Source organism: Echeneis naucrates, chromosome 6, assembly GCF_900963305.1.
Source record: "Echeneis naucrates chromosome 6, fEcheNa1.1, whole genome shotgun sequence".
NCBI classification, from domain to species: Eukaryota; Metazoa; Chordata; class Actinopteri; order Carangiformes; family Echeneidae; genus Echeneis; species Echeneis naucrates.
The window spans coordinates 17,615,268-17,641,896 of NC_042516.1; the positions used below are offsets into that span (position 1 = coordinate 17,615,268).

Sequence of the window (26,629 nt, forward strand, 5' to 3'; positions counted from 1 at the left end):
TGTCCAGTCGTGAATTATTTTGTTCTTGCACTGGGGAGACAAAAGGTCAAGTAAAACTTATGATTAAGGTCCTAACTTCATAGATCTGAACTGAGTCCTGATGGATTTGAACAAATCTTATTATGATTTATTGTAACATTTTAATTCAATTTCTCCAATATCTTGATTTACTCGGGAGTTTGGGAAAATGACCTTTTGTTAAAAATATAGTGTCACATCAGATCCAGAAATGCACAATGAAGCAATATCTCTGCAACAATAATTTGTTTTCTGAGCAGCAATTGAAGTTAAGCAAAGAAATCCAGAGGTCCTCGTATTTTCCCTCATTAGTTCCGTTCAATGGTACTTGTTTGCGCATTTCATAGGTAAGTATTGTGTTCTTCACACTTCACAGGTTTAATAAAGCGAACATGATTTATATGCTGTAACTTCCCACCAGTGTATGAATGAGCAAAGCTTGGCTTCACTTTAGCCTGGGTGCTGAATTTTTGAAGCCATAATCCATGTTTTGATACGTAAAATATATTTTGGTGACTGTACTGTTCTTTTAGGTAAAGTTTTGAAAGCAGAGAGCAGACTTTGATTTTGCATCGTGCTGATGGCAGACTGCTTATATTCACTTTAACAACCTTGGCCATTCTTCTACAGCCGCTGTTGCGCGGAAACAGGAGTGCCGACAGTGTTTTAACATTTCGAGGAAAATTCAGCATCATTGCCTCCCAGTGAGCCCGGCCGTGTATCCTGCAGAAAGGAGCCGGGGTGGGTGACCTCCGATCAGAACATGATTGTAATCAGCAGCGGCATTTTTAATTTGTGGACGTGTCGCATTCTCAAAGCACGAGCGGAACAGTGCAAGCGCGCGCGCATCCCGTACCCCCACCCACCTCCTCTTCATCACCTTCCTCTCTAATAGACCGCCGTCCATCCAGCGTCAGCTGCTGCGGGCACGCGCTCTCTCTCTCTCTCTCTCTCTCTCTCTCTCTCTCCCCCCTTCTCTTCCCTTTGTCGCGCGCTCCTACGGCTCGAGCCGTGCGCGCCCCCGCCCAGCGGCAGGCTTCAGGGATCCGGGCAGCAGACGAGCGGCAGCGGGGGAGAGAGGAAGATGGAGGTGCGGGTCGGGGGAAGACTCCTGTGCCTGGCCGCGCTGTCCAGCGTCCTCTGCCTGGATTCAGCCCTCGGAAAATACGTCAAAGGCATTGTCAACACCAAAGAGGTGAGTCCTGCCTCCCTGTGTGTGTGTCCAGTGGTTTCATTCATTATTGTTATTAATACCGGTATTCTTTAACACCTCTTCAATTTGTTGCCACTTGCGACGCTGACACCGCGCCACAGCCTGGTGAAGGGGGAGGAGGGGGAGCAGGAGAAGGGAGGGGGCCGGACTCCACTGCGTGTGGTGTCTCCGTGGCGGGCCGTCCTCCGGTCAGCCGGCGGGGGGGTTCACCGTTCAGTTGTTTTCACATGGCCACCTCTCTCCTGCCTTGCAATGGCGCGCCATCTGCGTGTTTGTCATCTGTGGCGCATATTTTAGTGACATTATCATCACCCCCCCCCCCCCCCCCCAACACACACTTCCAATATCTCCCTATCCTTTTGCCCCCCCTCCCCTCCCCTCCCCATTGTGTGTTTTTGTTACCAAGCTCCAAATGTAAATGAGTAGTGGAGCTTGTGTTTGTTACAGAGGGGGGGTGCAGTTACAGGTGTGCGTCATTCGGCTCGTGGCGCGCAGCGGTGGGTCTGTGGTGAACCTTGATTAAAAACAACACACACACACACAAAGATGGGTTCAGTCCATTCAGGCTGACGGAGATCGGTGTGTGTTTTTCTTCAGGCGGATCAGATGAGCATCGACAGCAGAGCTGCCCCGATGTTCGAGTTAAAATGTGAAGTGATCAGCGGAGCAGACAGCTGCGGGCCGTTTGGACCTGCTGCTGCTCATCTCTGCTGTGGATTCACACGAGTTTGTGAAGTTTGACATCCAGGAGTAGTTCAATGAGGATGTCTACCATTTTGTTGTTCAGGCCACTGAGGAGACAAAAAGTAGCTTCTGCGACAACATTATCCTAAAAAAAACAAAACAAAAAAAACAACCTAAAAACGTTTTATTTGGAAAATTCCTGCGGGGCTTGAATCTCACACTCGCTTTGCAACAGTATGTTTGTTGATCAAACATGATACATAAGATCATAAGAAAGAACAAATGTATATGATGCCAAAACTATTGCCGAGCCAAGTTGATGAGCAAATACGCTGCTTTGCCTCACTCCAGCTGGCAATGATGCTGAAAAAGCTTCACAGTTGTGAATGTTTGACATTTTTTGCTTGAATAATTAGTGATAAAACATTTTAAGTAATGTTTCCAGAGTCCACAGTTGCCACTGTGGGGCTGCTCGGGTGACCAACAGCAGAGGACTTTTTTGTTGCACTGTGCAGCTCAGGTCCCACTGTGAGGAAAGGTGCGAAAAGAAGAACAACAAACAAACCCAAAACATGTGCATGTGTAGAAATATCCCTCTGATCAAGCTGATTTGCAAATATTCAGCACCAACCATGAGCCCTGAGGTGTTTGATTTATCACAGCTTTTCAGCATGGAAAAAAAAAAAACCCTGTGAGATTACTTTGCTACGGTGTGCTAATAGATCACCTTTCCTGTATCACCTTACCCAGTTCCTCCCAATGAACAAAGAAGAGAATCAGACACGATACTGTTTGAGCCAACAGGCTTGAATTCTTTCTTGCTGACTTGTTGTGCTCACGTGCCCTGTGCTGTGACTACGGTATATTTCAAAAGGCATCAGGAGCTCAAGAGATTGAAGGCACCAGTATGAGACGGGGGGGGGGGGGGGGGGGGGTCAGATAGGATGAATTGAACAAAAGGCTCTCATCCGTACATCACTACTACTGAGATGCCCTTGAAGGCAGCACTGAATCTGCACCTGCACCAGTAGAGCTGCTCACTGGCCAGCAATAGGTTAGACTGGTCAACTTCCAAGTGAAGTGTGTTTGTGTGTTAGAGAGGGAGAGAGAAACAATTTCTGCTGTTTCAGTCCTCTGGCAACTTGTCGCAGACTTTAAAGACAAAATAAAAAAAAGCTTGACATAAAAATGTTACATTTTATTGCAGGACCACAATTAATGATTCTATTACTTTTAAAAGCTCATCAACAATGTGAATCGCAGTTTTAAGGTGGTCTGTGAATTGCTCCATTTTACTTGAACTTCACTCAGTTTTCTCTTTTTACTGCTGTTATTGAACCCGTCAGGCATTATTTAACCTCCTATGCAAAATAACAGACCAATTTGAAGAGCATCAGCCAGCACAGGGCTTAACATATTGATATTTTGTGTGTGTGCGTGTGCGTGCGTGCGCGTGCGTGTGCGCGCATCTGCAGCTTAACACATCATCAGTCTTTTTTGTGCATCCTTGCCCCAAGGTCACCTACTAACTCCACACCCCATCCCATCTCCTTAACACACACGCGCGCACTAAAGCACCTGCACACAAAAAGTCTTCTCTTCAGCCCCACGATTTTTCCTGCTGTATTGATATTTGCAGAGGTGAAGGCAGAGTTTGGACAGAGCTGTAAATTCACACAATGAAATTTACCACACTGCAAGAGGTGAAAAGTTGAAAGCTGTGGAGTATCTGGAGAGACATAAAGCACATGGAGACAAGTTATCCAAAGGCAATGGTGTTGCCACACCGGTCAGTTGCTTCCTTCCGGCACGACGACTGTGCAGGCTGGGTTAGCTTAAGTGGACTTGTGGTGTGTGGCCGTGCTGATAAAATGTCCCCCTTTGAGGCCCAGTAGTAGGGAAGTGTTAAGGTTAGAGGAAGGTCACACTTTTGAATCCACTTGGGACAATGTGAACAGGGACAAAAATAAAAACTAGCCCCTTGTTTAACCACCCTGAGGATGATAGTAAATCCTCTGGTCTCCTGTGTCAATGAGCCTGTAGTAGGCTGATGTTGAACATTTACAACAGCAAAGTCCTTGTCTGACCTTATGTTGGGCTGTGTTGCTTAGTTACAGTTTCCCCACTCAGACTTGAGTTTGACAGTGTCAAATGTCAGTTACCAACAAGGTTGAAGGATTTGTGGAATTTGTGATTTTAATCTATGGGTTGAACTCTATAGGCCTGTAGATTGTATGAAGTATTCAATGAAATATGTCTTCTGCTGAGCAAGATCTATTATTCTTGTTTTAACATGAAAATAACAATGGAAAATGAATAATTGATGTTGCTTAGCGGCGCGGTCATCCAAAAGAATTTTTAAATCAGTCAATTAGAGGAAAGTCAACTTCTAAGTGAGATTAGCTTTGCTCTGTGGAAAACTTTAGATTACATCATGGGTCACATTTAGCAAGTTTAATTTTATTTATTTAGCAGAAATTACACTAGATAATTTACATGAACATCCAAGAGTTTCTTATTTTGGACCACTGACAGAAGTGACACAGTTGTTATTATAACTAAAGAGATCAGCAGCTGCCAGCATAAATTTATTTGCTTAAGCTTGTCAAGGAGCTTTTAAGTGTATAATTTATGGTGCAGCTCTTTCACACTGTTTCTAACATGAAAACATGTCAGCCCCAGTTTTTCCTCATTCCCTCGTAAAAAAAAAAGGTAACAGATTCCAATTTATTTTTGCCTTTTCTTTATTTAGTTAATAAAATTTTGTGGATTGAACCTGAAAGGTCTTTCAAAATTTTGTCTTTTTGAGGATTAATGAAAATGAACAGATGTCCTTGAAAGTTCATTTTCTAATTCAAATTCTAATGCTCATTTTCATCAGCATGCCGGAGCTGTCTGGGCTTTTCTTCATCCTAATGTCAACACCTCACACTGATGAATGTTGGTGTTGAACAGCAGTTTAAAAAATGAAGTATTTCACCATGATTTATGGACTTTAATAGGATCACAAAGTAAAGAGGTCAAGCGTGCATTTTATTATTTTAATTCATGTCTGGAAAATGTGCTGCTTTTGAAATTCTGAATTTCTTTAAAAAAAATCTTTGAAAGTCACTGAGAAGTCCTTCAAGTTGACATTGCAGCAGATTCTAAAACCTAAATATGCTGCTGACTTTGATATAGACAGTTCTCCTGTGATTGGATAAGGAAGCCATCACAAGTGCAGGTCTGTGCATGTGAGGTTGTGTTTACGCATGTCCATATGCTTATTTTAATATGTCTGTGGTAAGTGTGTGTGCGTGTGCGTGTGTGCGCCTGCATGTCTACAAAGTCTGTGTGTGTGCTCGTGTGAAACACCCAGAGAGACAGAGCGGGACAAAGCTTGAGTGTGTTTGTGTGTGTCGATGCGTGAGTGTGTTTATGCGTTGCAGTGTTGTGTAACCCCGACTAATGAATCATTGAGAAGCCCAGTGTTCCAGGGGTGACTTGACTAGCTGATTGGTAATTAATTGTTAATGAGGCTTAGCAAGCAAACAGGGATCTAGAGGAAAAAGCCGAAAAGCTGCGAGAAGAAAGGACAGAAACTGGGGGGGAGAGATGGAGAGAATGAAACTGTGAGATGCTAAATTGACCGGATACTGCATCAAGGCATAGGAGTTGATTAATGGAGTGTACATACACACACACACTTGGGGAGGTGGCTGAGTGATTCTGCATCACAATGCAGCGGCCATGGGGGAAATAAGAAGACTAAAAGGGGATTAAGGTAGACACCTCATCCACTGTTGTTGTTCTCCAGGGCTCAAGTCTCTTTTCTGCTGCCCATTTACACACACTGAGCCGCTTGGTTTGGTAGAGGTGGTTGGTGCAATAGCTTGACCCGGGTGGTGTATTGTGCTACAGCTATTAAAGTCCATACAGGCTTGCTGATGCAGTAATTGCCATCTTTGACTCAGCAGTCCACTTTTTAAACTAAATAAGCTCCTCACTTTAAAATGTCTTGACAAAAACTCGGCTTTAATTTTTGTTGGATTGCAAATCAAGGTTATTTTACCACTGATAATTCTGCAAGTTAGTGAACTCATTTTATAACGTCATACAATAGTCAACATGTATTTTAAGACCAGCTCTATCAGATCAGAAAAAGGAAAGAAGCGTGTTTTCTGTTGTATAAATAAATCAAAGGTTTTTTTCAGATAAACAATTTTCATTCTCAGTAGTTCAAATCACTTGTTTTTGTTGAATAGCCCAGTCCCCAAAGAAATGTAGTGAACAACTAATAAGTGTTTGGCCCTTACTCTTGATAAATGAGTTTGGTTGGTTTGTTGGTTGTTTGTTTGTTTATTGTGCTGATGTAATGACAACTGGGTGGTACAAAAATCTCTGTCAAGATAGTTGGGCTGAATATTGATAATTACTTTTGACTCCAATAGATGCAATTAATTTCATAAACCACCAACACTTGAGAAACTGAAACCAATAAATGGTGAGCTGGAAAAATGACTGAAATGATTTAATCAATCATCATAATTGTAGTCAGTAATTTGTTCATGAATGAACTGGTTAATCAACCAATCCTTTCATCTCTAGTTTGCATCCTCTCAAGAGAAGTTGTTTGAAAATCCATGGATGGATAATTGTGCCTCACACTTTGTGTCAGCAGTTGTGATAAGGCTTCTTTAATGTCAGTGTGACAATGCCCACTGCACCAAACTAGATCCAGCTTTAAAAAATGTTTTCCCGTTTTATTATTTATTTGTTTTATTTATTTATTTTAGAAAAAAACACAGTTAAAGCCTTGACCTCAACCCCACCAAACGCCTTTTTCTGGACAGACCGAACCACCAACTGTGAGCCAAGTTTTATCACCAACATCAATGCCTGACCTCACTAATGCGCCTGTGGCTGACTGTGACAAAATCCTTGAAAGAAGGAAGTGAAAATGTGTAGATAGAAAGCCGCCGTAGAAGAGCAGAAGATGTTACAGCCACATAGGGAAATTCTCCTCAGTCCTGTATGTGTGTGTGTGTGTGTGTGTGTGTGTGTGTGTGTGTGTGTGTGTGTGTGTGTGTGTGTGTGTGTGTGCGAGCGAGTGTGTGTGTGCGAGCGAGTTGTGCGAGTGAGTTGTGCGTTACTGCAGGATTACTGAGTAGATCCTCTGAAGGACGTGCACGTGAGAGACTAAATAAATGTTTGGGTGTTTTGATGCCTATTAGCAGCTGCAAGCTAAGGCATGCTGTGGTTGCTATGACAATAGCATCGGGGGGTGAGGTGCTGCCGGTGGTGGTGGGGGCTGATGTTTGATGCGATTTGATGTGTGTGGGTGTGTTTCAGACCAGCAATAGCATGCTGTTAAAGTGTGTGACATACCCTTGGGTGATCCTGTGTGTGTGCGTGCACAACAAGAGGTTCTTTCACAGTCCCTGTCTGGTGAGTTAAATGATACCACCCCCCCGCCTCTCTTTCCCCTCTCCAGGCTTACATCCCCGGGTCAGTACTTCCCCCTGCTGCCCTGGTTGGCATGGTGACAGCCCTAAGAGTCACCCAGGACAACGCACGGTGTTGGGAGTCACTCCCTGGCTTTAGTGACTTTCGGGGGTTCTCCATGAATTATAACCCAGAGGCCCCAGGGGCCTGAAGCTGGCTGGCAGAGGCTGAAATATGGCTGCGGTTTTGTTTGCTGTGATATATTCAGCCTCCAGTGCTGGCCACGCTACGCTGCTCCAGTTGCTCTTTATTTCTCAGCACAGAAATTACCAGGCTTTGCTTATGTAGAGAGAACACAGGGCAAAGGTAATTACAGTAACGGTGCATGGGGGGTTTTGTTGGTTGGTTGGAGATCAAGAGTTCATAACAACCAACCTTAAGGCCAGTTTTAATAAGAGAGAGGAGAACCATGCTCCGCTCCTTCGTGAGAAGGGAAAGTCCGAAATGGCAAGAATGCTGTTGTGGTCTTGTTTTGTGTTTGCTTGAAGAGTAAAAAATTGATTTCAAGGAATGTAAATATGGAATGAAGTAGAACTTGAAAGAGCCCACAGTATAATATTATATTTGGATATGACAGATAAACCATGTGGGATTTTAATATTTATGGACTGTTATACACTGTTTTCAAAGCTACATATCAGTGAAGTAATTCAACTGTTCACTTTACGGTTCTGTGAAATTATACTCAGGATTAGTATACTCATCACAGTTGTGAGTGTGACTAAAACAATGAACTCAACTCACCCAATCAAAATTGCTGCAGGTTATGTATTTGTGAACTGTCTAAATGGATGCTTGACTAACTGGTTCAGCTCCAAGTGTCAAATTCTAAAAGGGGGCTCTGAATACTTGCTGAGTCTTCTGAGCTTTCTCTACTTGTTCACTTTTCTTTTACTTTCATATAGAAAATTTGAGGTTACTAAGTGTCTTGTAGGCTTATGAGGAACTGGCACATTATGCTGTGTATAAAAGTATTAATTAATTCATTAGGAAGCCAAAACAAAATCCAGACTGTTTTCATTAGGCAAATAAACAGTGATGCATTGATTAGTTCAGGATAATTTGTTTAATGAAAGATTTTGTGCAAACTCACTTTGGTACTTTAAGGTACTAGGAAAAATCGGTGCTACTGTATGAGCCAACTTTCAAATCAATTCCAATTGTTGGACTTATCAGATTAGATGTCTTGTATTTTTACCCAATCAAATTAGTGCTCAGAAAGCCTTGTCACTTTTGAACTGGTATAGATTTATGTATTTATTCTCCAGCTTATTAAAGTATTGTTTTATTATTGGTAGTAAAGACGTACTATGTCCCTCATTATGCCTGCATAAAATGGTTTACACGTGGTGTTTTACTAATTTTACTAAGACAACTGTTACTACCTAAAGATTTAACGTCCTGCTGGTTTGAATCATCTCCTCTGACTGCCTCGCTGGGCAGTCCTCCAGATAAAGTAGAAGGATGTGTAAATATGTAAGTGATGCAATGTTTGTGCTGTGTTCAGCACTAAGATCCATATCTTCAGAATGTATCTGCACACAACAGCTGTGTGAATGTGTGGAAGAAAAAAAAAAAATATTTATATATAACATGCGCACGTTTTAGACCGCTGCTGACTGAGCCGCCATGCCGACGCTGCTGCAGTGCCTTATATAGGCTCAGTGAAGCACACCATCAGCACTATTATCTGGTCTCATGCTGCCAAGCTTATGGCTGAAATATTAAGAACTGATATTTTTTTTTCTTCCTTTTCTCCTCTCTTGCTTATTAATGTGCTCAGCGAGTCTTCGAGATCCTCTCTGTTTGCACCCCCTACTCTCCTCGTCCTTTTCTCTTCCACCCCAACCTCTTTTTTACTGTGTCTCGGGCTTCTCTTTAACTTTTCTGAAATGCTTGCTCTTTTTTCTCCCTTTCTTCTCCTTCCTTTCTTTATTGCCCTGTTTTTGTCCCCTAGAACTTTATTATCTTTCTTCTCTTCCATCTGACTTTCTTTGCCTATATATTTTTTTCAATCTATAGCAGATGTTGTAGCTCCTGTGCTCTCAATGTCGGTCAGTCCACCACTTGGGTCTAGATACAGATATCCCCACATGTTGGAATGATAGTTGTTAAATTATGGCAGACAGATGCTTCCAAGAGAATGTTTTTCCGTACCCTGTGTAGTATCGAAAAAAAATCTCTCACAATAAATATAAAACAATTTTGAGTTTTTGGCACTGATAAGTTATTTGTTGACATTATGAAAGAAAATGTCACCCAACTGTCCATTCAGCATCTGTCTTGAGGGCTCTCCACACAGTTGGACTGGCCCCTGGACCCTGCCGGGACAAAACCCGCCACTGGTCAGCCCATAATGCTTTTCACTGGTCCTGTCAGTCTCTGTTCATTTGTCGTTTGGGGTGAGAATCAGTCAGAGTTAACTACAGGTCTGAACTTCCTTCTTCTTCTTCTCCCCCCCCCCATTCAACGCAGCTGCTCTTTAGCCATGACGTTTGTGCTTTGTGCTCACTTTTACCTCTGGTTTCTTCGTTACCATGTTCTAATGAGTCCCATCCACGACGGAAGGGTAGAATATTCCTTCTGCCTCCCCAGGTTTTTGCTAAATTGGTGCTATCCATCAGCATGTGCAAGGTTTACTATCTCTTGCTCCCCACTGCCTCCTTCCTTGCATCTCCACTCATGTTTTTCTTTCCCTTGCGAGCCACTTCACGGTCAACACTATGATGAGAGAATGGATGTTTTCCAGTATTTATGTGATGCAATCATGTCAACATGAAACACATGGAATGACGCACAAGCATAGCAAGATGTCTCCTTAAAATTTCTGCTTCAACCTGAAGGGAAAATTGTAACATGCCTAACATCACACCTCAAACAGCCATTAGCATGGCTGCAGACTCTGAATTTTGTTTCTACGTTGCTTCATGTATTTTAATTGTCTTTCTTTTCCTTTTTTGGTCTCTCTTCTCTTTCTTGACTACAGGACTGGGTTTTCCTCACTCGTTTCTGTTTTCTCACCGATTTTGGGCGTCTGGACTTTCGGTTCCGCTATCCAAAGGTAGGATGACTACATTTAGTATTTTTGTCTGTATGTATATTTTGTTATTCCCATAAATCTTTCCATCTTGGTGAAACTCACAAGTTCCTCTCTGAAAACAGACGCATGACATTTATTTCCTCATTATCTTTTCTTCTTTTACTTGGCTTATCTGAACCTTTCTTCTCTTCCTCCCCTTGCTGCTCCTGCTGTACACACTCCTGCACACTCCATCCTTTTCTTTTATCCTCTCCTCCTGTTCTCTTTCCTCGATCTTTCTGTATCATTTTTTTACTCATGCCATGCTTTACAGTCCTCGCCTGCAGAGTTTAGAAACAGCTTTTGTCGTTTAAATCTCAGATTGTCTGACTGTCTCCGTTCTGATCTATGCACATCCCACATCAGCTTTTCGCTTTCTCTCTCTTGTTTCTTTCCTGTGCAGTCACGTTGCTGTCAGAACATATTGCTGTACTTTGATGACAGTTCTCAGTGGCCAGCTGTGTACAAGAGGCCTGAAAAGGTGAGCTCTCAATTTGTTAATTTGCATGTCACTGTCACAATAAAAAAATGCCTCCAACTCCAATTTTGATGATTTTAACACCTCAACATGAACTAAAGGGTCACTGGCTGCTCATGCTGTTCAGAATAAAAACTGTCTCTCTCTGTTCCTGAAAAGTTGACATTTGGAAATGAAGGCTTATCTCCTGAAATATTGATGCATTACTGATGATAGAAGCAGTGTTCAACGATGGCAGAATCCATATTTGTCAGAAAGTAGAAGAGTTCAGCCTTGTAGCTACATCACTGAAAATGACAAGAAGAGGAGAATTTTGATCAATAAAGTATCTATTTCCATTGTCTGAGGACTAAAAAATAGTTAAAGTCCATATAGATTTGGACTAGGGCTGGGCGATAAAACGATAACGATAATTATCGCGAAATAACTCTTCCTTGATAGAAATATAAAATGTTCCATCCATGTTTTGACAGACAACACGCACAGCCAATGATAATGAGAATATCACCGTGTCGAGCAACTCACACAGCTGGAATACAGTTGCAGCCACATCAGGCTAGGTTGACACACACACACACACAGAGAGAGTAGGTGATGCTTATGTTTAGGCCACCAGTACGTTAGGAGTGGGAGAGAAATATGTGAAAATGGCAGAAAATGTTAACACGAGCGACAGCGTCCCCAAAGAAGACACCCCGAGGGACACAGCCCAAGGCTTAAAAGACAAGGACATTGTTGAGAAGAAAGGCCAGAGGAATTCGGTAGCGTGGGGATACTTTGGCTATTTAAAGTCCGACAGGAAGCAGAGTAGCATGCACTGCAAGTTGTGTCGAGCTTTTGACTGGTCAGAATTTAGACTTTTCTATTTTGTATGACCTATTTTATTGTTTTGTAATTGACCAAATATTTTTTAATTGTTGATTTGCTTGTGTTCTCCTGTAACACCTGAAGCTTCTGACTGATCAGAGTTAAGATTTTAGTTTATTATATAATCATTTTATTTATTTGAAATGCAGTTCTATAAGGTCTGGAGTACATTTCACATGTTTAAGAAAGTAGAAAATAAATATTTAAACCAATATTAATGTGGTATCTTCACATCACACATAGGAGTAAAAAGGAACCTTTAAACATGACAGAAATAGTTATTTGATTTATATCGTGATATATCGACTATCGATATCAACTGATACGAAATATCATGATAGGATTTTGTGCCATATCACCCAGCCCTAATTTGGACAGTACATGTTTGTTTTGACCTCAACTACATTAGATCATTAAATATGTCAGGGATGAAGAGCCTGAAGGGGCTTAGTGTCAGATATTTTCATTCACATTGAATGAACAGCTTAGAAAATAAAACCCTCCTTGTACTTCAGCACTGTAATTACTCCACTATTGAACCAATGTAATTGTGAACATCGTCAAATTTTCTTAAAGCTGGAAGTCAGCACTTCAGCGCCATAATAGTCATTGTGTTATCTCAAGTCCCATCTGCTGGGGTAGAAAAACAAACATTAGAAAATGCTTCTCTTACCACACATTGAACTGACTCACTGCACTGTACTGTATGCATTAAAAAACAATTACATTTGCTGAGTTTATGGATTCATTCCATTCTTTGCATATATATATTGTACAATTGTTGAGCAGGGTAGAGGGGATTCATGTGTTACTACCCCAGCCCTTAGCCATTGAAGGAGGATGCATGAATTCTTAATGTGTTCACCTGCTTTCGCTCTGCACTTTATTAAGGAAAATCTGCTTATTCATGCAGTATCCAATTACCCATTATTGTGGCAGTGTGCAAGTGGACTGCATGAAATCAATCACAAGCAGGATAGGAGCAGCAGTTAATGTTCATGTAAAACTTCAATGATCTCATTACATTTGACTGGGGAAAGATTGTTGATGCCAAACGAGGAGGGCTGAATATTTCTTAAACTGCTGATCTTCTCGAGTTTTCACACACAACAGTCTCTGGAGTTCACTCTCAAAGAATAGTGGGAAAAGCAGGCAACATCCAGTGAGTGAGTGTTCTGCAGTTACCAAAAACTGTAACTCAGATAACCACTTTATTAACCACGAGGAGCAGAATGGCACCTCTGAACCTGGAGGTGGATGGGAAGGCCTTGTCTGTTTTCACTCCTGTCAGTCGAGCGCAGCCATGTGAGGCTACAGTGGGGAAAAGGCTCAACAAACCCAAACTGGAAAAAACACAAACCCTGATCTGCTGAATCTAGACTTTCTCTGAGGTGCCAGCTGTGGCTCAGGAAGTAAATTGGGTTGTTGACTACTAAGTTGGTGGTTCAGCTCCTCCAGTCTGCATGGGGGGGGTTAGGGTTAGTCCAAAAGTGGCGTTATATTGTCGTCTCTTCCCGCTTAGTGCTGCTGAAACACTATATGCCCCTTAAAAGTAAATCATAGTTGCAGTGTCACAGCTTATCTTGGTTGCTGGCCATGTGCTGCCCTTTATAGCCACAATTTATCATCTTGTACTCAATATGTTCAGCATACCAATGCACCATGTCACAAAGCAAAGCAAAAAAAAAAAAATCCAGTAGAACACCCCATGGATGTGGTGCAAAAGCAGATTGGCAGCTTGAATGTGAGCATGATATCTTGGCATACAGTAAGCCATGTGTTGCACTCATTTCAACATGGAGCAGAATGTCAGGAAAAGTTTCCAACAGCTGTCTATCAGCTGTTTTAGAGCAAAGGGAGGGCCTACTAAGTATGGTGTTTCAAATTAAGTGTTCTGCATGTATATGCCACAGTCAGTTTGCAAAAAGAGATATAACTTAATACAGTTGATAAAATCAATATTAAATTGCTTTCACCACCAATGAATAATGCATAGTGCAACTATTTATTAGACAGACACGAGTACCATCCACCCACCCATTTTAAAACCATATTTAATCAGCCCAGCGTTCTTTTATCAACATTAACATCTGATGTTATTTCTTGTGTTATTAAAGGCGAGCATGTCTGCGAATGCAAAATGGTTGGAGTAGTTATTGGGGTTATGAAGTGTTTTGTGGTATAATGTACCATATAGTAAAAATCCATGCTGTGGCACACTGAAGATGGGAATATCTGGTCTTTCTTGAGCCATGCAATGACTTAGGGGTGCGTTTTTCTTTTTAAGCTCACATCTTTTTCACAAAGATTTCACGTCACATTGAGGCATTTCCAACGCAGTTTTAAAAAGCACATCATTTCTCAGCTCTTCGACATTCTGGTATCAGTTTTCTAATTAAAATTGAATAGTGTGGCCTTCGCTTTAGATTCACCATTGTGCACAAATAATTAATAGACACACAAGGAAAAATCCATCATTCAAGAGACAAAGGATACTGATTCCTGCTGCTTTAATAGATAACGCAACACAAACAGACATGATTTCAGTGACATTCTGATTACACATTAGTTGCATTTGTTGTTGCATGTTCTGATTCTGAGTTTGCTGTGTCCACCTCCATCAGAACTGCTACCAGAAGGAAGCAGTGCTCAGGCCCGAGAACAACCAGGTCATCAACCTCACCACACGTTACACCTGGTCAGGCTGTGTGGTAAGAACACAAACATACTTTTCTTTAGTGTGCTTTGGCAAGTGTCTCTGAACAAGACACCGCTCCACAATATCTGGAGCAGGGGGTGTTATTATGCAATACATACTATCAAGTCAAAGATACCTGTGTGTGTTTCGAGTATTTATTCATATTTAGATTTTGATCTTCCTGCCTTCATATTGTTTTGTAATGCAAAAAGGCCACAGATGGGTTAAAGAGAAAAATATACAAGCAAATAGAGAGCCAAAGGCCTGTAGTGTGGAACATTTTAATGATACTCACATTTCCAGTGATGTTGATGCATCCCAGCCAACGAGAAAGGATTTAAAAATGTCCCTCTTCCCCCCAACATTTTTTTAAATTTCTTTTTATCTCTTTTTCAATAAGCAACACAATGTGTTTGTTTATCACATTAGACTGTGTGATTGCCAGCATGACTGTTGTTTCGGCGGTTACTGGAGCTTGTTGCCACATTTCAGGCTATATTTGGGTGTGAAATATGTTCATATCTTGATGCATCAGACTCCCCCTCGTGATAATTCAGTGTGTCTCTGAGGTAAAACGCGCTACTTTTTTGGATAACGACATCCTCTGTGCACACCCCTCCTTTCATTTCCTCTCTCTAAGGTGGAGGGAGACGGGAACGAGGAGGTTCTGAGCTGCGTCGGTGGCCGCAGTTTCCGCTCGGTGAGGGAGAGATGGTGGTACATCGCTCTCAGCAAGTGTGGGGTAAGAGCTGACCTCTGACCCTACTGCCTCTTCCCGTCTACAGAGCCAGGTGTACAGCCAGGCTTAGTCACAGTGTTTGTGTTAGATGAACAGGTCTTCGCAGTTAACCTTAATCAACACCATCATTGTTGTCTCTTACATTTTTCAATCACAGTTTTAAGTTTTTGGAGTCATGCAAAGGAAGAAAAGGTCAAACTAAACTCAGGTGCGAGCTGTTGCAGCATCAGACATTAAAATGCTAATATTCTGGCAAAAAATATACCCAGCACACCGTGAAGAAGGCTCCCTGTGACACTGGATGTTTCAAGGCTACTTTTTTTTGTACTGGCTCCCTATAAAATTTAAATCAACTTAAGCATCATTCCCCCCTCCCCCCACTATGTGCTTCTGCATTTGAGTATGTTGCGCCGGGCTATATTTTAAATTCTGGAAGCTAAGTAATCAAAACCGGCAAAATGAAAAAACTGTGAGTAAATTTAGCGATTGGCTGGATAGAAGGACTGAGGATTATCAGAAGGGTTTGTGGGTTGCAGATCTGTTGAATTGATCCCCAGTATGACACAGCTTATAACACCAATTTATGTCCAAATGCCACTTAAACCCCGTCCCCTAAATGCATTACAGCTGATTGGTTATCTGTACATCAGTCTCCGAATTGCCTTTGGACAGTTTGCAGTGCTTTATCTCTCCCATACCAGAGTGTTTCTGCAACAAAGCACAGAGATGCTTAATTTGCAGCTCTATGCTTAAACTGTGCAAAACATGTCTTACAAGGGCTGCGCTGTAGCCTATTGATTCGTTAGCTCGGGGGGCTTTTAAGCTTTGTGTTGATTTATAATGGGACTCAATGTTATGCTGAGCCCCATTCTATGCGGTGTGTAGTTTGTTGATGTGAGTCTAGACTGGTGCCCCCAGTGAAGAAATCTCGGGCTGGCTCCTACACTCTGTGCTTCACTCAAGGATGAATCCCAGGAATTGGTGCGTGATGTTTCTCTTTGTGTGCAATGTTGTTTTTGAAAGTAGGTGAAGAAGATGTTGAAAACCCAAGTATATCTGGTGAATGTGTGTCAATGTAAGCTGGCATACTTATCAGTGTTGTAGACTGGGTTATATCAGGGTCATGATTCAGCAATCATCTTAGCTTTTTTTTTTTTTTTTGCTCCTTTTTAGTCTGGTGTTTTAGTACTGTCACTTGACTGCTGAATGAAAAAGGATATGATTATATGGAAGCTTCCTGCAGAGTGTGGTTTAGTGTCAGGCCAGCATCTGCTGATGGACGTGCTGCCTAATACTGTTGGACTCAAGTATAAAAGTTCCTGTTTGCTACCTGGGGAGATATGCATGCTGCGCCCTGCAGCCAATTTCCACCTCCTGTCTCTCGTACCTCACCTTCTTGCTTCCCTTTTGCTTTCACACCTCTCCATCTTCCCTGCCTCTGTCACTCATGATCTTTGGCTACTTCCTGCTTTCTTTTAACTCTCTTCCAGCACGCTGTGACGAGCTCCACACCATTTCATATCTATTTACTTCTCTGTCTCTTACTTCTGTCAGTCTGTCTGATGATTCTGTTTTTCCTCGCCATCCGGCATCTCACTGGTCTCATTATCTTTGTCTTTTGCTTATTTTGTGCATCTTTCTCTGCACTCTTATCTGCTTCACTGTATTTTCCCCTCTTTGTTTCTGTGTCTCTCATCCAGCTCTCCTTTCAAGTACTGCATCTTAGTCGTTACCTGAGCTGAGGTGAATCTAGAGCTGTATCATCTCACAAGCCATTCAAGCAGTGGATGCCTACTCTTAATGATGTACTCGCCTGCATGAACTGGTATACAGGAAGCTTTTTTTGCCATTTGCTGGTGACTTCACTTGATTAATTATTGCAAGAAATTTCAAGGCTGAAAATTATCATTATTTCATCAAGGGAAACCAGTCATTATAAATAAAATTCAGGTCATCACAAATTAGACAGCAGAACGTCTGGTTACTCACAATTGACTTGCCTGAAAAACCTTCATACAGACTTCCAAAGTTCATAAAAATTTGCAGTCTTTAATTTTTTTTTTTCCTTTCGTCTATGAAGAAACTCACTTTCCTTGTTGTATATTTATCATAGTGTGCAGCCAAGCTATAATTACATCTGTGCATCACTTTACAGCCACAAAGTTTTGAACAAGCAAAAATAGTACCTCTTTCTCTGCTATTGGCTTTCAGAAAAGTCTTTTAATGACTCGAGGTAACAGAAGCCTAGAACTAATTAGATGCCATTAATTGAAAATAAACAGAACAACTCCATAACATGGTTTTATTACATCGACCTCAGCAACTGTTGTCTGTGCTTTAATTTATTAGGCGTTTATCCTTGTGGTCTTTCAAACAAAAGTGGAAAAATGGAAAAACTTTGAATGGCTGTAATCAACGACTGCTTTATTATGCAAAGCAGAACGGCTGTTAATGAAACAAAACTACACCAATAGGGAACCATAGAAGAGTTGAAATTATAACTGGCTGTTAATGAGGGCGAGCCGAATTTTTTCAGCTGCCACCCTGCTGTCTTATATGCTTATGCAGATATGTCTAATGTAGGTTCCTCAGAAAATTTAGCTTCATAAGAAATTATCTTTTCCAGATGCAATCTGGATGATTTCAAGATTGGTTTGCTATAGGACTAAGCCTGAATGCATCATTTTATTTTTTTAGCAGGACATCTGGCAATTAAGTTCACTATCACTTATCATTTATCTGGAAATACTTTATTTGTTTGTTGATGAATTCCCATTTATTTGACTCAGAGCAGATTGTGATGCAACAAAAATGCTGTTTTGTCCAACGAATGCTTCACAGACCAAACTGTTACAATTAAGAATTAGCCATTGTTGCTCAAAAAAAATAAAAAAATAAAAAAAATAATAATAATCACAATTATTGAGAAATATTGCTTCTCAAAAAAGTTGCTGATCGATTTTCGCTGATCAATTACCTACTTGAGTGAATAGTTTCAGTGCTGGCTTCCACCAAAGACATACCTCGGGTTTCCATTTATATAAACATGATGAAGATGGATGGATGCTGTGTGTTAGCTTGTAACCGGAAGTGGCTGACAGTGTCACATCTTTAAGCGAAATCATGTTGATATTAGAACATTATATACTTTTTTAAAGAAATTAGGCAATTGCTTCATGCTTTTTAGCAAGGGTTTGGATAAAATAATTGTTTTCATATTTCAACATATTCCCTGATGCTGCTACTTTTTTTTCCTTTGTTTTTTTTTTTTTTTTTTTACAAATGGCTTTTTCTCAGTTGTTAGAGAAATTGACTGGCCTGCACAGAACCCTGACCTAAAGCCTATTTAAGAGTTTTGGAATGAACTGGAGCAGCGCCCAACCTCACTAATACTTCAGATCCATGTTCTACAATCTTGTGGAAGAGCTCCCGGAAGAGTAGAGGCTGTTATAGCAGCATATTAAAGAGACACTTCACCTATTTTACACGATAAGCTCAATTTACTTGTTGAAGTTAGTATTACATAGCCTGTGAATACAGTTGCAGAATGTCTTTGGTGGACTTAAAGTGACTGGAAGTCAGGAAACCTTAGTCTCTGCTGCTTCAGTCTTATTTTTTGTGTGATACTGAAATGTTATCCATCCCATGCCCATGATTTTTAGCTGGCATGTCCAACCATCAAGGTCTGGCAAAATGTTGGCGTACATAGATGACAGGGTATGCTGTAAATTCAGAGAAACACTCAGCTGTGACCGATAATGCTTCAATTCCAGAAACAAGATCCACACTCTTGAAATGCTCTTAAAAGTCCTTCTAAATAAAGTTCTCAGCAGCTTAAGGTTGTACATGGTGTACAAAGAGCCAGAACATTTTCAGGAGAAACCCTTCAGTGTGTAATGTATTAGTTCTGCATATCAAAGGTGGAAGATTTCTAACACCTGAAACCAACATGTCACCCTCCAAAAACATCCAGTGGCACTCTGTGTGTCCCAAAGATAGAGTAGCACTGCTGTGAAATCCAACTTTTTCTATGCATCCAAATCTTGCTCTGTCAGTGCAGTTGCTCCTTTCGTTGCTCCTTTCCCATTCTCCGCTCCTTTTTTTTTTTTTAACTTTCTCTCTCTCTACATCTATCACTCTCTTTATCGCTGCCTCCCTGCTCCTTGTGTCTGTATTGATTTTTTTTGGCAGTGAACACTCCATGCTTTTCGCCCTTTTTGATAGAGGGAGTGAGATGGAGTCTCAGGCTGCCGAATGAAATGAAAGTCTTTTTTTTTTTTTTCCCCCCTCCCTCTATCTTTTTCCTTGCTCCGTCGAAACAAGCACAAACTCCATCAGCTTTGAACTTGTGTGTGTGAAATGAGTTCTCTGTGCTCTGATTGTCAACCCATCTCTGTCCCCTTTCTCTTGTTCTCTCCTCCCATCCCTCCCTTCTCTCACCTCCGAAGTTCTCTTCAACTTGACACTTAAAAATTTGCATCATTCCCACAGTGGCGTACCACACAGGTGTTTAAGTCCTCCCTGTTGTTCCTCCTTTCCTGCATGTTTACATACCTAAATATTCTCTCAGCTCTGTCATCACATTTCAATGCAGAACACTTATGTCACCAAGCAATATGTAATTATGATAAGCCCCCAAATAATTGATTACTGTGTCACAGTATCTATCAATAATTAAAACTGAGAATAATCTTCATTAAAGCAAAGAAAACAGTTGCTATGAATATAATTATCCATCCATCTATCTTGTAAATCTAGGTCATCTACATGTTGGCAGCGTTGTAGACAGAGCAGCCTAGATTCCTTTTTCTTTCTCCACCAACTTCCTCTACATACCTGAGGGATCATGAAGCACTTCCAGGCCTGTGTGGAGACTGACTTACGATATGGCACAATTACACTGAGACGCTAATCCACCGAAGTGTCCATCCCTGAGGAGGATTTGGATGTTTCCTCTTCCTTTTTAACAAGACAGGCCAGAAAAAAAATCTGGACCTGCTCGGCTGGTTTATTCTGCTTATTTATTAGTTTTTTTATTTTTGTCATTACCTTCCCATCTCCAAAAACTAAATCCCAACAAGATACTGCAGTAAAGAACTCAAATAAAACCAAATGCTGTAAAGTCCGCCTGCGCTCACACACAACAATCCAGTGTGAAAAATCGACATGGAACAAGAATTTCTTTTTCCGAAAGTGTTGAATCATCCTCATGTGACGTGCCATATGGTTTCAGGGCGTTGTCAGTGATGCAGAATATGTTCGACATCCTCTGGGCTTTTCATTTTCCTAATTTAGTGGTTGTTTCTGCTCATCTTAATTGCTGTATTGAATTTTTTATGGGATCTTTGTGCACGATAGGAAATCAAAGCTTCTGCTTGCTTTGTCATCATATCGACATTATTCAATACTTGAGGTGGTGATGCCAACCCAGTAGCAGTAAGCCAAAAGGCTCCATAAGCTTGTTGCTGTTAAAATAAACTGATTTAAATAACAAATTCTTGAATGCCTTTTTATAAAGTAATTAATTTTTGAGAACTTTGTCTTCTTTCTTTCTTTGTTTGCCACAGATCAGAAGAAAAAAGATGTGCAGTATAATTTCAGTTGGACTTGAATTATTGCCCGCTTGAAATTGTTTTCATGTGTAAATATTCCATCAATGTGCCAGTGTTCATACTCAAATACCAACACATGACATTAATATTTACTAGGCAATGATTCTCAAACTCAAGTGTGGATGAAATATTACACAGAACCATGATATCGCCCTCAGTGGGATAGCAGTCATAAGATCAGTTGATGTGAAAAACTGGAGATATGTTATACCCTTAATATTAATAGATAGTTACTAAATTGCTATCTGATTTTTGTCTGCATTTATTCCAATTTTCAATTATGAATTTGAGGGTTCTTCTGAGTGTGGTGCTTGTTATCAACTTTTCTCAACTAACAAGTCCTGCTGATCCCCATCGAAGCTTTTTAATGGAAGAGAAATCATTTTTAAAAAGTTGTAAAGCATTGCTAATGCTCTTTGCCCTTTGTGGTCACCCACCTACAGAAGCTTCTAGTGCCGTTTCAAACATTAATGTATATTTTGTACAGATCGCAGAGCCTGTAACGATGTAAGAGAATGAATGTTTAATGTAGCCTACTGTCTCTCTCCGTCTACCTTTTTCTTGTTTTTTTTTTTTCCCCTCTCTCACAGGGAGATGGTTTGCAGCTGGAATATGAAATGAAACTGACCAATGGCCAGTCCTTCTGGACACAGCATTTCTCTGCAGATGAGTTCGGTAAGAGTGATTAGACAGAAAGAGAGAGATTACAGAACGGATCACTGATGGCACAAGCCAACACCACTTAGCACGGCCAATAAAGCACACTGAACTGAACAAATTACAATAATGAAGGGACGGCTGAATGAATTAATGATGATAGATGAACTGTAAGGAAGGGATGAGAAGAAAAAGAGACCCAAGTAGCTTCTAAATAAATTATTCCTACTTCTCCTACACTCTCTTTCATACTCTATATCAATGGTAACTTTCTTAATGAAGTACCCTTATCACATTCCTGCCTCTCTGTAGTTTCATCCTTTCCTTTTTTGTGTCCTTAATTGTCCTCTCACGTCTTCACATTGATCTTTGTTGAACCTTTACTTTTTGATTTTGTGTCCTCCTTTACTATTCTACCTTTTCCCTCCTCTCCTCCCTCACTGTTATTTCCCTTCTTCCTTACTCATTAATTATTTTCTTCTTACTCTCACCCCACCTCTTGTTTGCAGGGATCTTGGAGACAGACATCACCTTCCTGGTCATTTTCTCCATGGTGTTCCTCCTCTCTTGCTACTTTGCCTGTAAGTACTGTCTTTTCCACTCACATTATATCTGTTTTGCACATCCTCTTCTTTGAATTAGGCAGTTTATTCTGACTTTCAAAGGCTGCAGCAGTCATCAAGAACCTTTTTTTTTTTTTCAGATCTGATATAAAATGTACATGTTTTCTTGATGGCATAAGAGTAAGTTCTCATGTTTCCTCAGATAAGTAAAGGTAGAGCATGTGGCTATTTTCTCCTAGAGCTGAATCTTTCTCAGAGCAGAGCGTGAGCTACACAAGCTAGATGGAGGAGTGAAAGGATGTGGAGGTCAGGGTTCGGTTTTCACGTAAAAGGTGAACGGTTGAGTGGAGAAGCCATGTTGGTGAAGTCAGTTTGTCTAACCTGAAACCGCTGAGAGCAAAAGAGCTCAGAAGAAGGATGTGCTCTCCGATGAAAAAGTTTCATGGAAAGTTTTCCCATAGTCGCCTTACAGTTTACCGTGACAGGGTTGGTTCACTTGAATTCATTTCCACTCCATCTGTGATAGTCTTCTTTTTGACGCCACATCACAAAGTGTATATTTTACATATTTGGAAGTTTAATCAAAAGCAGGCTTTTATGTCTTTGATTGTTTCTGCTTCTGTTGATGGACTTTAGATGGCTGATACATCAAAGATTTTCTGAAGAGAAAAAAAAAAACAACCTTGGGTGTCAGAAATACAGTGTATTGTTCTTTCCCATTTCAACCCACTTGGTACGGCGTTGGTGTTCATGGTCCAGAGAAATGTTTTAAAGGCCTAGATATTGAGATTTGTTTGTCAGAGATATCTGCAGCTACTGCGATGGACTGGGAATGAGAACAAGTTGTGCTTTCTTTTTTGAAAATTATGAAAATTACTTATGCAGACAGTTCCTGGGAAGGCATGTTGCTATTAAATGTATTTTAATGTAGTTTATTGTCATGCTGTATCATAAATCTTCACTTCAACTCTTTTGGCGTTTGAGGCTCATATCTCAAAATCAGGGCTACTAAAATTAACACAGTCTTCGTTACCTGTTAAGATTAATAGTAAGCTTAGACTAAACAATCTCCAAAAAGCTTCGTTCAGTCACTGTCCTGTTGTGCTTGAATCACACCACATCTTCCACAGCAGATGGAGCGGACCAGTTGTGGAATTGCAAATTATCAAGTTTGTCTGTTCCAAATCAGCTCCTAAATGGACCATGTGGTGAACTTGTTTCCTCAACAGTCTTTAAATTAATTACCGCCATCATGGTCATCTGAATACTGTGTGGATGAATACCTCCAGAATTTACTCCACCTGTCGCGGTGTGTCTTCATAGGGAATGAGTTGGATTCCAATGTGAGTTGGCGAGTATAGTCGGCAAGTACCCTGTCTTCCTGCAGACGAATGAGGCTGTGTAATAAGGTGCAAATATATCCTTTGAGTCTTGGATTCTGGTGAAATCTTATGGTGATTTTATGCAAGTTGTGTGACAGCTTTGAATGAACTGCTGTATCTTATTCACCATGTGTACGATGCTCCTGGCAGCTTCACTGGAGTGTGCAATATCGCTGAAAAATTAGAATTTTATTGGGTTTGAGTTTTATACAGTTACATGAGTCACATCAAACAAAAGACATATAACAACGAGAAACTTGTTGTACAAAAAGACTTTTTAATCCACCTCTACCTAAATGAAATGCGTAAGATAGTTCAAGAAAAATAAAGTAAATGTTTAAAAGCTTACAATAGCAAATCCGAAATCAGAAAAAAAGGATTTCTGGAGGAATGGTCCTTTTATCAGCCATCATTAAAGCACCTTTCAGGAAGTAACAGGAGCAGCACATGGCTGACTGAGCCTGTGGTTGTATGGGGCAGTGTGTGTGGATGTTTATGGTCCTCCCTCTGCTTCTATGTTTCCCCCCAGGCCACGGCTGTTTTTAGGAGTGCTTTTGCAGTGAAATTAAATAGGCATCAGCAGTATTTCCTCGCAGATTAGGGGCCGAAAACGGAGGATGTGTAAGGCCTCATCTAGAGACAGGCATCACAAAATGGATGCGTAATAATGGTCGCTCCCCCATTTGTCTAGCCCATTCCCGTGTTCTAGCTTTTCCTCACTCACTCACTGTACCTCTCTCACTCTCCTTCGCCATCTGTTATCATGTCTCCACCCTTTTTATCTCAACCAACCAACACACACACACACACACACACACACACTTTCATCACTCTTTCTCCTTCTTGTTTTTCTCTCTCTACAGACAATCTAAAGGGAAGACAGCTTCTTCACACAACCTACAAAATGTTTATGACAGCAGCAGGTGTAGAGGGTGAGGGCGTCTGTCCTGAGCAGACACACACACACACACACACACACACACACACACATAGACAAACTCCAAAACACATGTATTATGCCACACACACTCAAGATGACAATGAGCCTCTCTCGCATGGCTGCAGCATCTCATACCTTAATCCCCTCTTCAAGAGCCGAGATATTATCACTCTTATTAGCCTCTGAATAGAAACTATTGCAAAGAGCCGTGCTGTGCTAAAGTGTTCAGTGGAGCATGCTGTTGCTGACGAACACCCCCTCACTCTTTTCATCCTATCCTCTCCTTTTTCTCCTCCCCCTTATCTCACTTTCTTCCCTCTTGCTTACTTGTCTCCCCCTGCAAATCCCTTCTTGATTCTCCTGCCATCCCTAAATTCCCCTTCTCCTTCTCATCCCACTTCTCTCAAGGCTTTTGCTGCTTTTTCATCTCCTTTTATCAATTCCTCTGCTCTTTCGTGTGCCTTTCTGCCCTCCCCGTACCCTTGTACCTTCTGTCTTATCATCAATGTCTCTTCTTGTCTTCATCTTTTCCTTTACTCCCCTTCATCTCCTCCTCTTTTTCTTCTCCTCCCATCGCTTTCCCCCCTCTCTACCCCCCTGCGCTTATTTTCCCATTTCTCTCCTCCTGTTGTCGTTTCCATTTGACAGTGCTCAGCCTGTTGTTCCATTGTGTCTACTGGGGCCTGTATGCGAGAGACGGACTTGGCAACGGCAGCCTGAAAATACTCGGTGAGCTCACCCCCCCGACTGACAGACAGACTGGTTGACTGACTGACTCATATTGCATCTGCACTGGAAAATCACTCAGCACAAGCAGAATGAAGGAGTGGTTGATGATGGATGCGTGACAAGAGCAGAAATAAATGGTTTGACGAGGATCTATGAGATCATGCATGATTTTGTGTGACATTTGTTCATGTGTGCCTGCAAATATGTGCGTACGAATGACCTGATTTAATCTTTCTCTCCTGATATTACAGATTTGGAAACCACAACCTAATTACCCCTTCTGTCTTTCTCAAATTCTGTCTGTCTCCAGGGAAATTATTGTTCTCCGTCAGCTTCTTGGTGTTCCTTCTGATGCTCATATTGTTGGGCAAAGGTTTCACTGTCACCAGGTGGGGGGTTTTTACTTCTGCTTTTTTTTTTTTGTTTTGTTTTGTTTTTTTTTTCCCCCCTCGCCTTTTCTGTGCACATGGATTTTATTTGTGCCTGTACGTGTTTCTGTTTGTGAAAGCTATGTTACCTTGCACGGGTGTGTTTACGCTGCCGCTGTCTCTCACTGTCAGGCCTTGCTGTCACAGTCATAACACTATCTCATCTCATGACAGTGTTAGGTGTCAGTCAGAAAATCAGTTAGTACTTTGGCTGTGATGGTGTGGATGGGCATCTGATACCTGTTAGGAGGTGATAGATGGATGGTGTGAACATGTTGTATTGTGCCAGTTGGAGGATGACCTCTGCCCCATAAACCCAACAGACTATTTATTTACGTAATTAATTAATTTGATTTACTTATTTTTCTTTACTGGTGAATTTCCTTATGCCAGGGATTTAGATACGTAGCTGGATTATCAACATATCTAAATCTCACACCTGACTAGATTAATGCCACTCAGTCACCCGCGTTGTCATTGTCCTTTTATAATTTTTCAAATTCAATTTCAAACTTGGAGAAACACACCAGCTTCTCTTGAAATGTTTAAATTTCTGCCAATATATCCCCAGAAGTCACTTTCTGGAGTAAATTTTATGTGCAGAGTGGGCACTGCAGTGCACAATCAACAGCTTGTTAAATTGCAGTTCACAGAGGTTTTGGGTTAAAGGGGTGGTGAGTCATCACCTAAACTGCTGCTCATAGTTTGAAGATTGGTACAGCTTCAGATACAGTTAAATCCATGTGGGTATTTTCCAGACTGAACCCATGAAGTGAAAAATTAGATCATGGGAAGGCCTTGCACTTATTAAACCCTCTTAGAACCCCAGCGAATAAACTCAATACTGCATTACCATCAAGCTTAAAACATGTCCGTTTATCTGCAGTGACTGATAAGTTGACAGTTTGGAGATAACTACCCGACAACTTTGATATGCATCTCTGATGTGTGCGGTGATGAATTATACTGAGCAATGAGGGATGCGTGAAATGCTGACGAAGGCTCTACGCCGAAATTCTGTTTGTTGAATACAAACAGAGGAGCATTAATTTCTGCTT

At 41.1% G+C, this 26,629-nt stretch overlaps 1 protein-coding gene across 1 annotated transcript in view; it reads left to right on the forward strand.

Annotated features, from left to right (window-relative positions):
* The first annotated feature begins 1,102 nt into the window (after positions 1 to 1,102).
* The window catches only part of tmem145 (transmembrane protein 145), a 31,709-nt gene continuing 6,182 nt past the window's right edge, over positions 1,103 to 26,629 (forward strand). The window contains exons 1-10 of the mRNA XM_029505176.1: positions 1,103 to 1,213; positions 10,386 to 10,460; positions 10,882 to 10,959; positions 14,448 to 14,534; positions 15,162 to 15,263; positions 21,463 to 21,547; positions 22,039 to 22,110; positions 24,338 to 24,406; positions 25,063 to 25,143; positions 25,454 to 25,532. Of these exons, the coding sequence (XP_029361036.1) occupies positions 1,103 to 1,213; positions 10,386 to 10,460; positions 10,882 to 10,959; positions 14,448 to 14,534; positions 15,162 to 15,263; positions 21,463 to 21,547; positions 22,039 to 22,110; positions 24,338 to 24,406; positions 25,063 to 25,143; positions 25,454 to 25,532 (839 nt within the window). The remainder of the gene's footprint in view (positions 1,214 to 10,385; positions 10,461 to 10,881; positions 10,960 to 14,447; positions 14,535 to 15,161; positions 15,264 to 21,462; positions 21,548 to 22,038; positions 22,111 to 24,337; positions 24,407 to 25,062; positions 25,144 to 25,453; positions 25,533 to 26,629) is intronic.